At 40.0% G+C, this 10481-nt stretch overlaps 1 protein-coding gene across 1 annotated transcript; it reads right to left on the minus strand.

Annotated features, from left to right (window-relative positions):
* Positions 1–3399: 3399 nt before the first annotated feature.
* Positions 3400–5738, minus strand: LOC102036786 (toll-like receptor 6). The gene has a single exon (XM_005431639.2). The coding sequence runs from the start codon at positions 5736–5738 to the stop codon at positions 3459–3461; it is 2280 nt and encodes a 759-aa protein (XP_005431696.2). The 3' UTR covers positions 3400–3458.
* Positions 5739–10481: the final 4743 nt, after the last annotated feature.

The raw sequence follows: 10481 nt of genomic DNA on the forward strand, positions 1-10481 counted from the left end.
TGAGCACCTGTGCCATGTCATGGTGATGTACAGAAGGGAAAGCAGGTACAGCAGAAATGAGGCACAAAAAATAAAAGCCTGCAAACAGCATTCAGAAAATGAGTAAAATTACTGCCTTGTATTTTTTGGCCTCCTGCACATTGCAAAGCCAGAGACAGCTCATTATCATGCTGTTGATTTCTAAGATTCAGGAGGAGGTACCAATGGCAGGGGGAGCCACGGCCACTGAGCCACCGTGGCAGCTGTCACGGGAAGAACTCGTCCTGACCTGTCCTCCCGAGCCCGCACACAGCAAGAAGCAACTCCAGCTGCTGGCTGATGAGATTCATCTCTGTTTTCCTGTGAGTCAAAAAGTATTGCATACGTTCTAGACCGAGTGATCACTTTCAGGCAGCAGTGATAATTTCATCGGCCACTGGGTGTCCCTCTTAGTCTGAGAAAAAGGCACAATTGAAGTTGATGAGATTGTCATTTAAGATAATAATTTTCTCGTGCTTGAGAAATTAAGCTGATCCCTCTGTCTTATTTGCTATCACTGAGCTCAATCCTGTCATACACAGAAATCTGCTCAAGGATTTAAAACTGATCTCTCTGTCTTTACTGCGATTTTTAGTCATAAAAATGCTTTAAATGTATCCTTTACAATTAAAACTCTGGCCTGGCTGAACACTAACTAAGCCAACACAATGTTGCTTGATGAGAAATACTGTCAAATGCTTACTTAGAGAAGAAAACCAACCAACACACCAAACCATGGCAAAATGAGTGTGCTTTATCAAAGGAACTCAGTAGTGTATTTTAAGAAGCTGTAGTGTAGGGTATGTACATAACCAAAACATTTTGCATCTGCGTGACAGATCTGTGAGGTGGGAAGGACAGAGTATAAAGGGCTCTTACAGCATTAATATTCCAAGACAATATACATGGCAGACTTGAGAAACTATTTCTTTCACACCCACCTAAAACTTACATTTCAGAACAGTCTTAAAGGTGAGGGAGTCCTCACAGCCCAGTCTGTAATTATTTAGGACATAACCCCCAGTTTGCTGATGCATTAAATTTCCAGAGACCAGAAAGCCTGAATTAAGACTTTTTACTTCCTCTTTTTTTGCCTAGTAAACAGGATAGACTATGTGCCTTTTAGCCCACTAGCACTACGTGTGACTGCTAATCACGTCAGGCTGTAATGCCTGCGAGGGGGAGAAGGCTTTCAGGAAGAAGGGTCACAGGATTTCTTGATAGCATTCCCCACTTAAAAATGTGTCAAGTCCTGGAGAGGTAAAATCGTGAAATCATAAAATCATAGAATCATAAAATAGTTTGGGTTGGAAGGGACTTCTAAAGGTCATCTAGTCCAACTCCCTGCCATGAGCAGGGACATCTTCAACTAGATCAGATCACTCAGAGCCCTTCCCAACCTGACCTTCAATGTTTCCAGGGATGGGACATCCACAATTTCTTTGGGCTATCCCTTCCAGTGTTATAAAAAATTATTACCTATTTCCAACCTAAATCAGCCCTCTTTTAGTTTATAATCAGTACCTCTTGTCTTACCACAACAGGTCCCGCTGAAAATCTGTTCTCATCTTTCTTATAAGCCCTGTTTAACTACTGAAAAGCCTCAACAAGATCTCCATGGAGTCTTCTCTTCTCCAGGCTGAACAACCCCAGCTCTCTCAGTCTGTCCTAATAGGAGAGGTGTTCTGCCCTTCTGATCATCTTTGTGGCCTCCTCTGGACTCACTCCAACTGGACTGACTCCACATTCTTCTTACGCTGGGGATCAGAGCTGGCTGCAGCACTGCAGGTGGGGTCTCACCAGAGCAGAGCAGAGGGGCAGAATCCCCTCCCTCCCCTGCTGCCCTCGGGGCTCTGGATGCAGCCCAGGACACCTTTGGCTCTCTGGGCTGTGAGTGCCCATAGCTGGGTCATGTCCAGCCTCTCATCCAGCAGCCTCCCTAATCCCTACTAAATCTTGATTTCTGGGTAAGGCTTTAACATGGTCTCCCACAACATCCTCCTCTAAACTGGAGAGATACAGATTTAACGAGTGGAAAAAATTGAGTAATTAAGATTTAGTAGGGATTTTTAGCTCTTCTTTCCAAAGCTCAGGAGCCAGGCACCTGGCATCCTGCTGCCATCCTACCCACTTAACCTGAACTGGTAGGTGGGTGCCAGCAGGACACCAGGAAGCTCTGCCAGAGCTTCAATTTCACTGTTTCATCCAGCTACCACACCTGGTGTGTGCTTGGTGAGCCACCTCAGTGAGTGTTAAGGATCACATTCTCTTACCAGTTTGATCACCTCATGTGCTGCCCACAGTTGTGATCTCAGGACTTTACATTTCCATCAAGCTGTAAGAACAATGGCACAACTCCACATCACCATTGAAATGACACATGAAATTTAATAACACATAAAGAATTAGATGTTTATTACACTCTCGAATCCAAGCACAGCAAGTTACTAGATGTCTCCTACTAACAAACACCATTAGTTAAATCAGTAAGATTTTAGCAGAGAAGTTATTTCCTAGGGAAAATTACTCTTTCTTCACCTGTGTGATGACCCTCAGCACCTGTTCATTAAATGAGCAAAGTAACAGATTTCACGGGAAGCCTGGAGATAAAAGTGCTTCACCTCCAAATATCAAGTTTCTAAGTACTAGGAAAGAGAAAAAACACACAGTCCAGTATACCTTGATAGAATCACAGCAGAAAGCAGCAATTTACAATACTATAAAAAGATAATAACTAGAGGTATTAACTGTGAATTTGAAGACAGTGAATAGCAAATTCTATGAACTCATGACTTGGCAGGTATCTATCTCTAGGCAATTGGTAATGTTTAATACAGCAAAGGAAGAAGAACATCAAACAAGAATTAATGGATTCAACTTTTCAGCATATACCCCAGAAAGTCTCTCTGTGATGAAAGGAAAGATTTCCAGGAAGGGAAAACAGGCTAAAAGGGTGTGGATACTGTACTCTTAACACCTACTGTACCAATGTACTGGATGGGATTCAAACAAGAGTTTTCTTCTTTGTGTTATTTAACGAAAACCAAGAAAGCAGATCCTTACAATCTTAATGTCACAACATTCACATCAGAACAAAGATTAAATGTATGCCTTGGCAGCCTGATTACACTAAACAAACAACTATTCTTACTACTTTCAAATATAGCTTTCAATGGGAAAAGTCAAAAATAAATGCAACCTGAAAATAAGGTAAATCATTATGAAAATTTCTCTCTCATTGATGATGGGCAACTACAGAGGACTTCTGACTACGTGGATGGCTTGAATAAGCAATAGCAATTTCTATATGTTCCACATTTCACAATGAACAGGGAATATTGTAAGAAAACAGAAAAAAAATATATTAACAGAGTTTAATGCAAAAAAGTCAAGTCAGTTATTCACATACTTATATTACTAGTACGTGTAACATCACTCTCCTACTCATTTGCTTCACTGGATATTGGCAGGTTAATGCTAATGGCTGCCCTGAGGTTAGCCCAGAACAGGGCGCGCTTGCTCCTCTCCTTCGGCCACTCCATGTAGGTGCGCTTTGCCATGAGAGCTTTCAGCTTGTGATACCTGGCAGGGATAAGGTACGGAGGGATGGGCTCCAGTAAAATGAGGATTAAGCTGTTGGAATTCTCACTGAACAACTTGTGATGGGCAAAGTACAGCTCATAGTGACACCACTCACTCTGCACAAAGTTGGGAGACAACACAAAGATCGACCTGTAGCTCTTCTCAATGCAGTTAATGATGTTCTCCACAATGCTCTTGCCGGGGATAAAGTTTCTCTCGTGCTGGCACAGTTGCACGCAGCCCTCCCCCCTCTCCAGGTTCGGGATCAGCTCGTTCTTCACCCACGGCGAATCGCGCTCGCTGTAGGAAATGAATGCGTGGAATTGCAGAACGGCCTCCTGATCTGCGGGGCGGTTGTGCCAAGCTCTGCGCTTCGTCTGAGTCCACTGCCACGTCATCCGCATGTACCACGGCACATCCAGGTAGATGCACAGGAAGGCCACCACAGCCACCAGCAGCAGCGTCAGCAGCAGAGCTGTCACGAGCAGAAACCGGATAAAGGCTTGCAGCTCACAGGAACACTTGAACGGGTTGTGCCCGGCCTGCAGCTCCCTGACCCTCGGGCAGCTCTGGAAGAAGTCAGCAGATGGGGTGAGGATGGAATTCATCTCCACGTTCAGGAACTGCAGGGACGTGAAGCCGCTGCAGCCCGGCAGGTCGGCCAGCCTGTTCGATGCCAGGTTCAGCTCCTCCAAGGATTTCAGCTCTGCCACCCTGCTGGGGACATGGCTGATCTGATTGTTGTGTAGGCTGAGTTTTTTGACGTTGACTGGCAAGCACTCAAACACAGCATCCACCAACTGATTGGAGGACAGGTCCAGCTCTGCCAGAGACTCAGCCCACTGGCACTGCACGCCAGCTCCGTCGTGGCGCAGCAGGTTGTTGCTCATGTCCAGGTATTTCAGGGACTTCATACGGCTCGTCATGAAGCTTACTTTGAGAAGGCTCTCAAATTTATTCTTCTGCAAAATAAGTAATTTAAGATCCCCAAGAGTGCCACAATTCTGGAACAACTCATCTGTCAGGGCATTGTGTGAAAAATTTAAATACTGAAATGAGCTTGTCCTATTGGGGCAAAGCATGTGTGGCATATATGCATCAGCTATTGTCAAATTGGCGATATTCATCTCTGAAAACTGTCTGTATAGAATCTCCTGGTTGAAATAATAAACCTTATTACGAACATGCTCCAAAGTTAATGCTTTCATGGAGCCTTCCAAAGAGATTAATTTTTCCACAGAGCTTAATAGGGGTAGAAATGCATATTCAGTCAGCTCCTCCAGTGGTCCCCTAAAAGTCAAATTTCTCACAATCAAATGTTCCACAGGTGAATACCAAATAAGCATGAAAATTTGCAGGATGATAGCCCATTGTAAATCCACAGCATCAAGTATGAGAGTTGTTGTCTTGATTTTCTTCAGAAGCATTAAAGATGGAGAGGGAAAATCTTTGTAACTCAAGGTATATCTTAAGTTAACTATTTTTAAGTTCTCTGAAGTGCTCATTCCATCATACAGGAGGGAAAAAATGAAGTTTTGGTTTGCTGCAAAAGCAATGTGGAGGTTCCTTGTAGTCAAGACTGTCAGACTATGAGGCTCATACAGCGAAAAGTTTCCCAAGTTCAGGAAGACAGTGTGCAGCTGCAAATGTTTGATATACCTGAAGTCTGACGTTCGTATCATCGTAGCACTTAACCCAAGGTACTCCAAATGAAACATGTTCCCAAATTCCTGACAGATGGGCAGGGCAGAAAACTTATTGAAAGAAAGGTCTAAATGTCTAAGATATGCAAGAGTTAGGCAGGAAACTTTTGAAATGTTATTATGAGATAAATCTAAGTATTCTAAATTTTCATTAAAAATGAAGACACTAAAGTCAAACACTGCAATTAGATTATGAGAAAGATTTAATACTTGAAGGTCAGAAAGATTAATAAATTCTGAAATAGTAAGTCCAGAGATCCTATTATGTGATAAATCTAATACTTGAGTACAGACTGGAATGTTTTTTGGAACATTAGTTAGCAAACTGCTTGAATAATTTGCAATAAATTCATCTTCTACAGTAGGCTGAATATTATTCCATAGCGTGAATGTAAAGATACAAGTTAAGACATAGATATTTATGAGGGATCTCATTATGTTATCCAGCTTTATCTTGGTATTTTACAGAAACACAGAAGCATATCTTTGTTTTCTGTTCAATATGTCCCACTGATGAGTCCAGCCCTACGGAAAAAAATACATTACATTAATGAAGCTGTTGAATGGTTGAAGTTGCTTTTATATTGTGAAAATAAGCTTCAATATAAAATCTATGTAATAAAAAAATATTTTTATATACTCCTGTTTTCAGTTCTTACCAATCATCCTCACTCCCCTTCTTTAACTCTACTTACTGACTCGGTCAAATATAAATTAATTCTCTTATAGTGGGTGGGATGCCACTAGTATGTTACAAACACATAGATGTTAAGAAATACAAATTTCTTAACAATCATGAAAAAATACAAACCTGGTACAAACCAACACCAATACATTTATGAGAACAAACATCAAAAGAAAGGAGAACATCCATCTGCTGTTTCTATACATCCCAAGTTCACACAAATTTGGGAACAAAACTCCAATAAAACCACCCTCACAGGAGCTGGTGCAAAAACAACCTCTTCACTCAAAAGATATTCTTCACACCCCAAAGACCCTAGGCATTGCCATGCACCCTCTCAGGGTCAGATTATCAGCTTTGTCCTTGCTGTAGCACAAAGATATAAGAGTCCATTTTTAGAATAAGCCAAGAATTCTGAGGAATTATACTGTCCATTGTATTGGGTTTGCATGGCAAGGTTTTGGTAGCAGGGGAATACAGGTCTGGTTTCTGTGAGAAGCTGCTAAAGGCTTCCTCTGTGTTCCATAGAGCTGGATTCAAGGCCAAGCTCATCCACAATTTTAGGAGTGCCTCTGGTATGACACGGTGAAGAAGGGAGGAAAGCCCTGGGAACAGCAACTGCATGAAGCACAAACAACTCATAAACAGTTTCAGAAGACAAACATCCCCAGTTTTATCTTCTGTTTTGATTTTTTTTCTGTTAAAAAGATCTAAAACCCCAAAGTTTTAAAAATCTGTCCCTGTGTAATCTTTTGTTAAATAGAAACAAAAAGCCCTTTTTTTTTAGTTCTAGGTTATAATGTGTGCTAGTCCCTAATAATTTGACTAACTGATGGTTAGTCAAAACTCAGCCTTTCCCATCCAAGTTTCCTATCAGGCTTAACCAATTTTTTTCTTAATTAAGTAAAGCAAAAATACATGCAATAAACATCACCAAATGCATTAAAAGAATAAATCACTGAAGTATTTCTACCTCTATTGAATGCAGTAGAGAGGCCAAATTACACCTTCAGAAAGTTGTACCAGGATATCTGAGGACACAAAAGAAGTGAAGCTGGGATGATTGGTCAAAGTACAGTATCAATTGCAAGACAAAACAAGACAAGGAAATCTGACCCAGTTCCTTCAAAGTGCAGTTGGCTTTATTCTTCAGAGTCCAGGCTAATAAAAAAATGTAACTCTTGAATCAAACAAACTTTGATCTAGAACTACCCGGAGGAAGTTCCTCCTGGGCAAAAGGGATGTCAGTAATAAAATAAGAAATGTTCTGAAAGGAGAAAAAACCAGAAATATATTCTCTGTATGCATTCCAGCGCCAGATGAGATTTAATTTACTGTACATGCTATGCTAGATACTCCAACAAGAGAAAAGCCACACTCTATAGCCCTGCAGAGTGCTACAGTCAAAGAGAAAAGCAAATACATCCAGAAAAGCAATAATAAGGATCAAGGGTTACCCCTCCAATGCTGTTTCAGAATGGTATTAAATTAGAGTTGGCTGAGAATTAAAACTGCCATACCAAATGATTTTTCTCCCTTTCCTCTTTGCTGAAATTCAGACGAGTGTTTTCACTGAAACTTCAAAATGCAAGAGTATCTTCCAACATAAAAGAAACACCAGCACCTGAGATTTGATGAAGTCTAAGATATACATACATCAAATAGAAAATTATTATAAATAATGAAGCAAATATAACCCACCTTTTGTGCACGGAATTCATCTTCAAGCTGAAGAACCAGCACAAGTCCTCTGCACACTTGTTTGGTATGCTCAAAATAGAATTTCAACATATGTAATCTTCAGGATGGAGAATCTCACATGAGATGCTAATTCCTCAATAATTACCTACCTCAGGAAGCAAAAAACCAGGTCTTTTTTAAACCAGATATACAATTCTAAGAACTAATGAAACCTCCTTACAATGCAGGTATTAAGAGCACAACGAAAGGAAACTTTTACCAGTTCAGACTAAAAATACATTTACTCCTGTAATATTTACATAACCAGCTGGTTTAGGAGGAAATAAACCTATCTGTAGTATAGAATATTTCTCTTGGCAAGACTGTTCAATTAATTCTGCATTTCTAATTTCAAGTCTGCTTCTGATGTTACACAGATGTTCTAGAAATCCGTCAACTGCATCTCCTCTTCACACACACAGAAAAGAGGAAGCAGAACCCTCACTGCCAACTTTTGTTCATATCAAGATCTCTTGCAGAGCTCTACCCTACCAAATTTTTTTGCTCATCAAGGAGAATAATTACTGTAATCCACTGATGGATGACAGAAGTTTATATCTCCAAAGGCAGTAACAGGGCAAACTGGCACAGTTAAAAACCTTTATAGGCCAATCCTCTTTACACTAGAATGGTTATCAAGGATACCTCACATTGTGGCTTCCTCCAAAAAATTATAAAAATTAACAGTTGAATATTCCCTATGACAAGACAGCTGTAATGAAGCCACAAAGAGTACGACACAATATAGGGCAATCTGGGGCTGAAGGATGTCACGGTTGAGCCAGAAATGACACAAATTCACTCGAAGGCAGGAGAAGTGCATTTAATATGAAAAATCCTCTCTTTTATAGACAGATTTGACACATTTTACTTGATTGGCTTTCTCACAAACAGTCCTTGAGAAGAACAGAAAAACAGAGTAGAAAAACACCACCTGCAGGCTGTTTATACTAACAAGTTATCATCGTTTCTATGACTCCCTAAAAAGTCTCACAAGTCCACTGTGAGAAAACAAAACCCATTTGCTTGCTCTCTGACCAGGCTGTTGCATCCACAGAAGGAATCCAAGAAAGCAGCCATTAATATTGTGAACAGGGACATGAGCCTGGGAGAAAATCAACATCTGTGACCCAAGATAAGACCAGGGATCATGAATGTTTCTCAATAAAGCAGCAAGAGTGTTTGCCAGCTGATACCATCTAGACTCCAAGTTAAAAAAGATGCTCCTATTGGTAGGCATTAATCCATGATACTGAATAGAGTAAGGCACTTGTTGACTGAACAATGATATCACAATTAGCCAAAACAGTGGCAGCTTTACTTCGAATATAATGCCTAGAAAAAATTTGATGCATGGATAAAATCAAATATGCCATCACCTTTCATCAGAACTGACTGTAGTGCACACACAACTATTGAAACCACCTTTGAGTTTTAGTATGTTTAATTTTTTTACCACCTTTCTTTATGAAGCTTTAAAATACATTCAAATAAACAGTTTGGTCTAAAGAAAAATTTGTGGATAGTTAAAATAAAACTCATACTCCTGAATACCTCTGTTAAACCATTAGGAATCTTGCATAATTTATTTTTATTAACCAATTCACCAAAGTTTTGTTTGGGGCTGGTTTCAGTTTACTGATTCAGTCATTTTTCATGACAGGCAAAAACTAAAAGCAATGTATTTCTTTCCATGCATCTCGAAATGTACCAGCTACATACCATCTTTTCCATAGTCAGTTCACATATGTTCATACAGATACCTTGTTCCATTTCAGAATTTTACACTTCTGGGGTTTTTTTGCAGTTTTTGCATCAGTGTTCACAAAAAGACATTTCACACTTCTGCCTGTGTGTCATCATTATATACCCAGAGAGGAACCAGAACCCTTGGCCAGGTATGAAAAGCTATTCAGGACCAGCACCATGCCAAAAGTGAGAAGAATCTCTCTGACAAGAATTGCAGAAGGGAACTTGACATGCGCAAGACATGGGGTTAAAGCACAGTCACAGCAGATGAACTCATCAAAGCACTCATGACAAGTTAATACAATAATTAAAGGTTTGCAAGGTTGGTGTTTGGTCACATCAAGGACTTTAACTGTAATTGTCATTGTCACCTATATGTTGAGTAGGTGAAAAAAAGGGCTAAATTCCACCACAAGTCAAAGTGGGCAGATACTGTATCACATTTATGCTCAAGTCAATTTTGCTTTGGTATAAATAGACACAAGGATCAAAGCTGTGGAAATCAAACTTGTAACCCTTGCAAAACACACAATTTTCTCACTTATTGATTATAAATACTGTTTTCTCTTGACAAAACAGTGACTACAAATGAGCATTATAGTCAATCTCAGCAAGTATTTCCAAAAGAAAAAACAGACTAACCAAAGCCTTGAGTAAAAACATAGGTTTCACAGAGGTTTTGAACCTTCCTCTCGGCAGAATCTCCCAGTCCCATTATTTTCCCCTGGGTGCCTTTCCTTCCTCTAACTCTTTGCAGCTAAAGTTCAGTGAAGATGTTTTGTAACATTTCTAAAGCTAAAGAAAGGCTGAGCTCTCAGCGGGCAACTTACATTGTGTCAAGTCTGCCTGTCTGACAGTTTCCTTTACACTATACAATACTTAAATACACATAAAAACATTTCCGCTTTTACTCTTGAATTTCATTCTGCACATTTTTTATGTTTCAGAGAGTGTTTAAGTCCCATGTTATCAGTTTGGTATGTTGATATTTTTATGTATGTAAA

This window comes from Geospiza fortis, unplaced genomic scaffold (assembly GCF_000277835.1).
Source record: "Geospiza fortis unplaced genomic scaffold, GeoFor_1.0 scaffold40, whole genome shotgun sequence".
NCBI lineage: Eukaryota > Metazoa > Chordata > Aves > Passeriformes > Thraupidae > Geospiza > Geospiza fortis.

What these genes read in the sequence shown, in the direction of transcription:
- LOC102036786 (XM_005431639.2), bottom strand. Translation starts at nt 5,738, where the DNA reads ATGAGATCCCTCATAAATATCTATGTCTTAACTTGTATCTTTACATTC.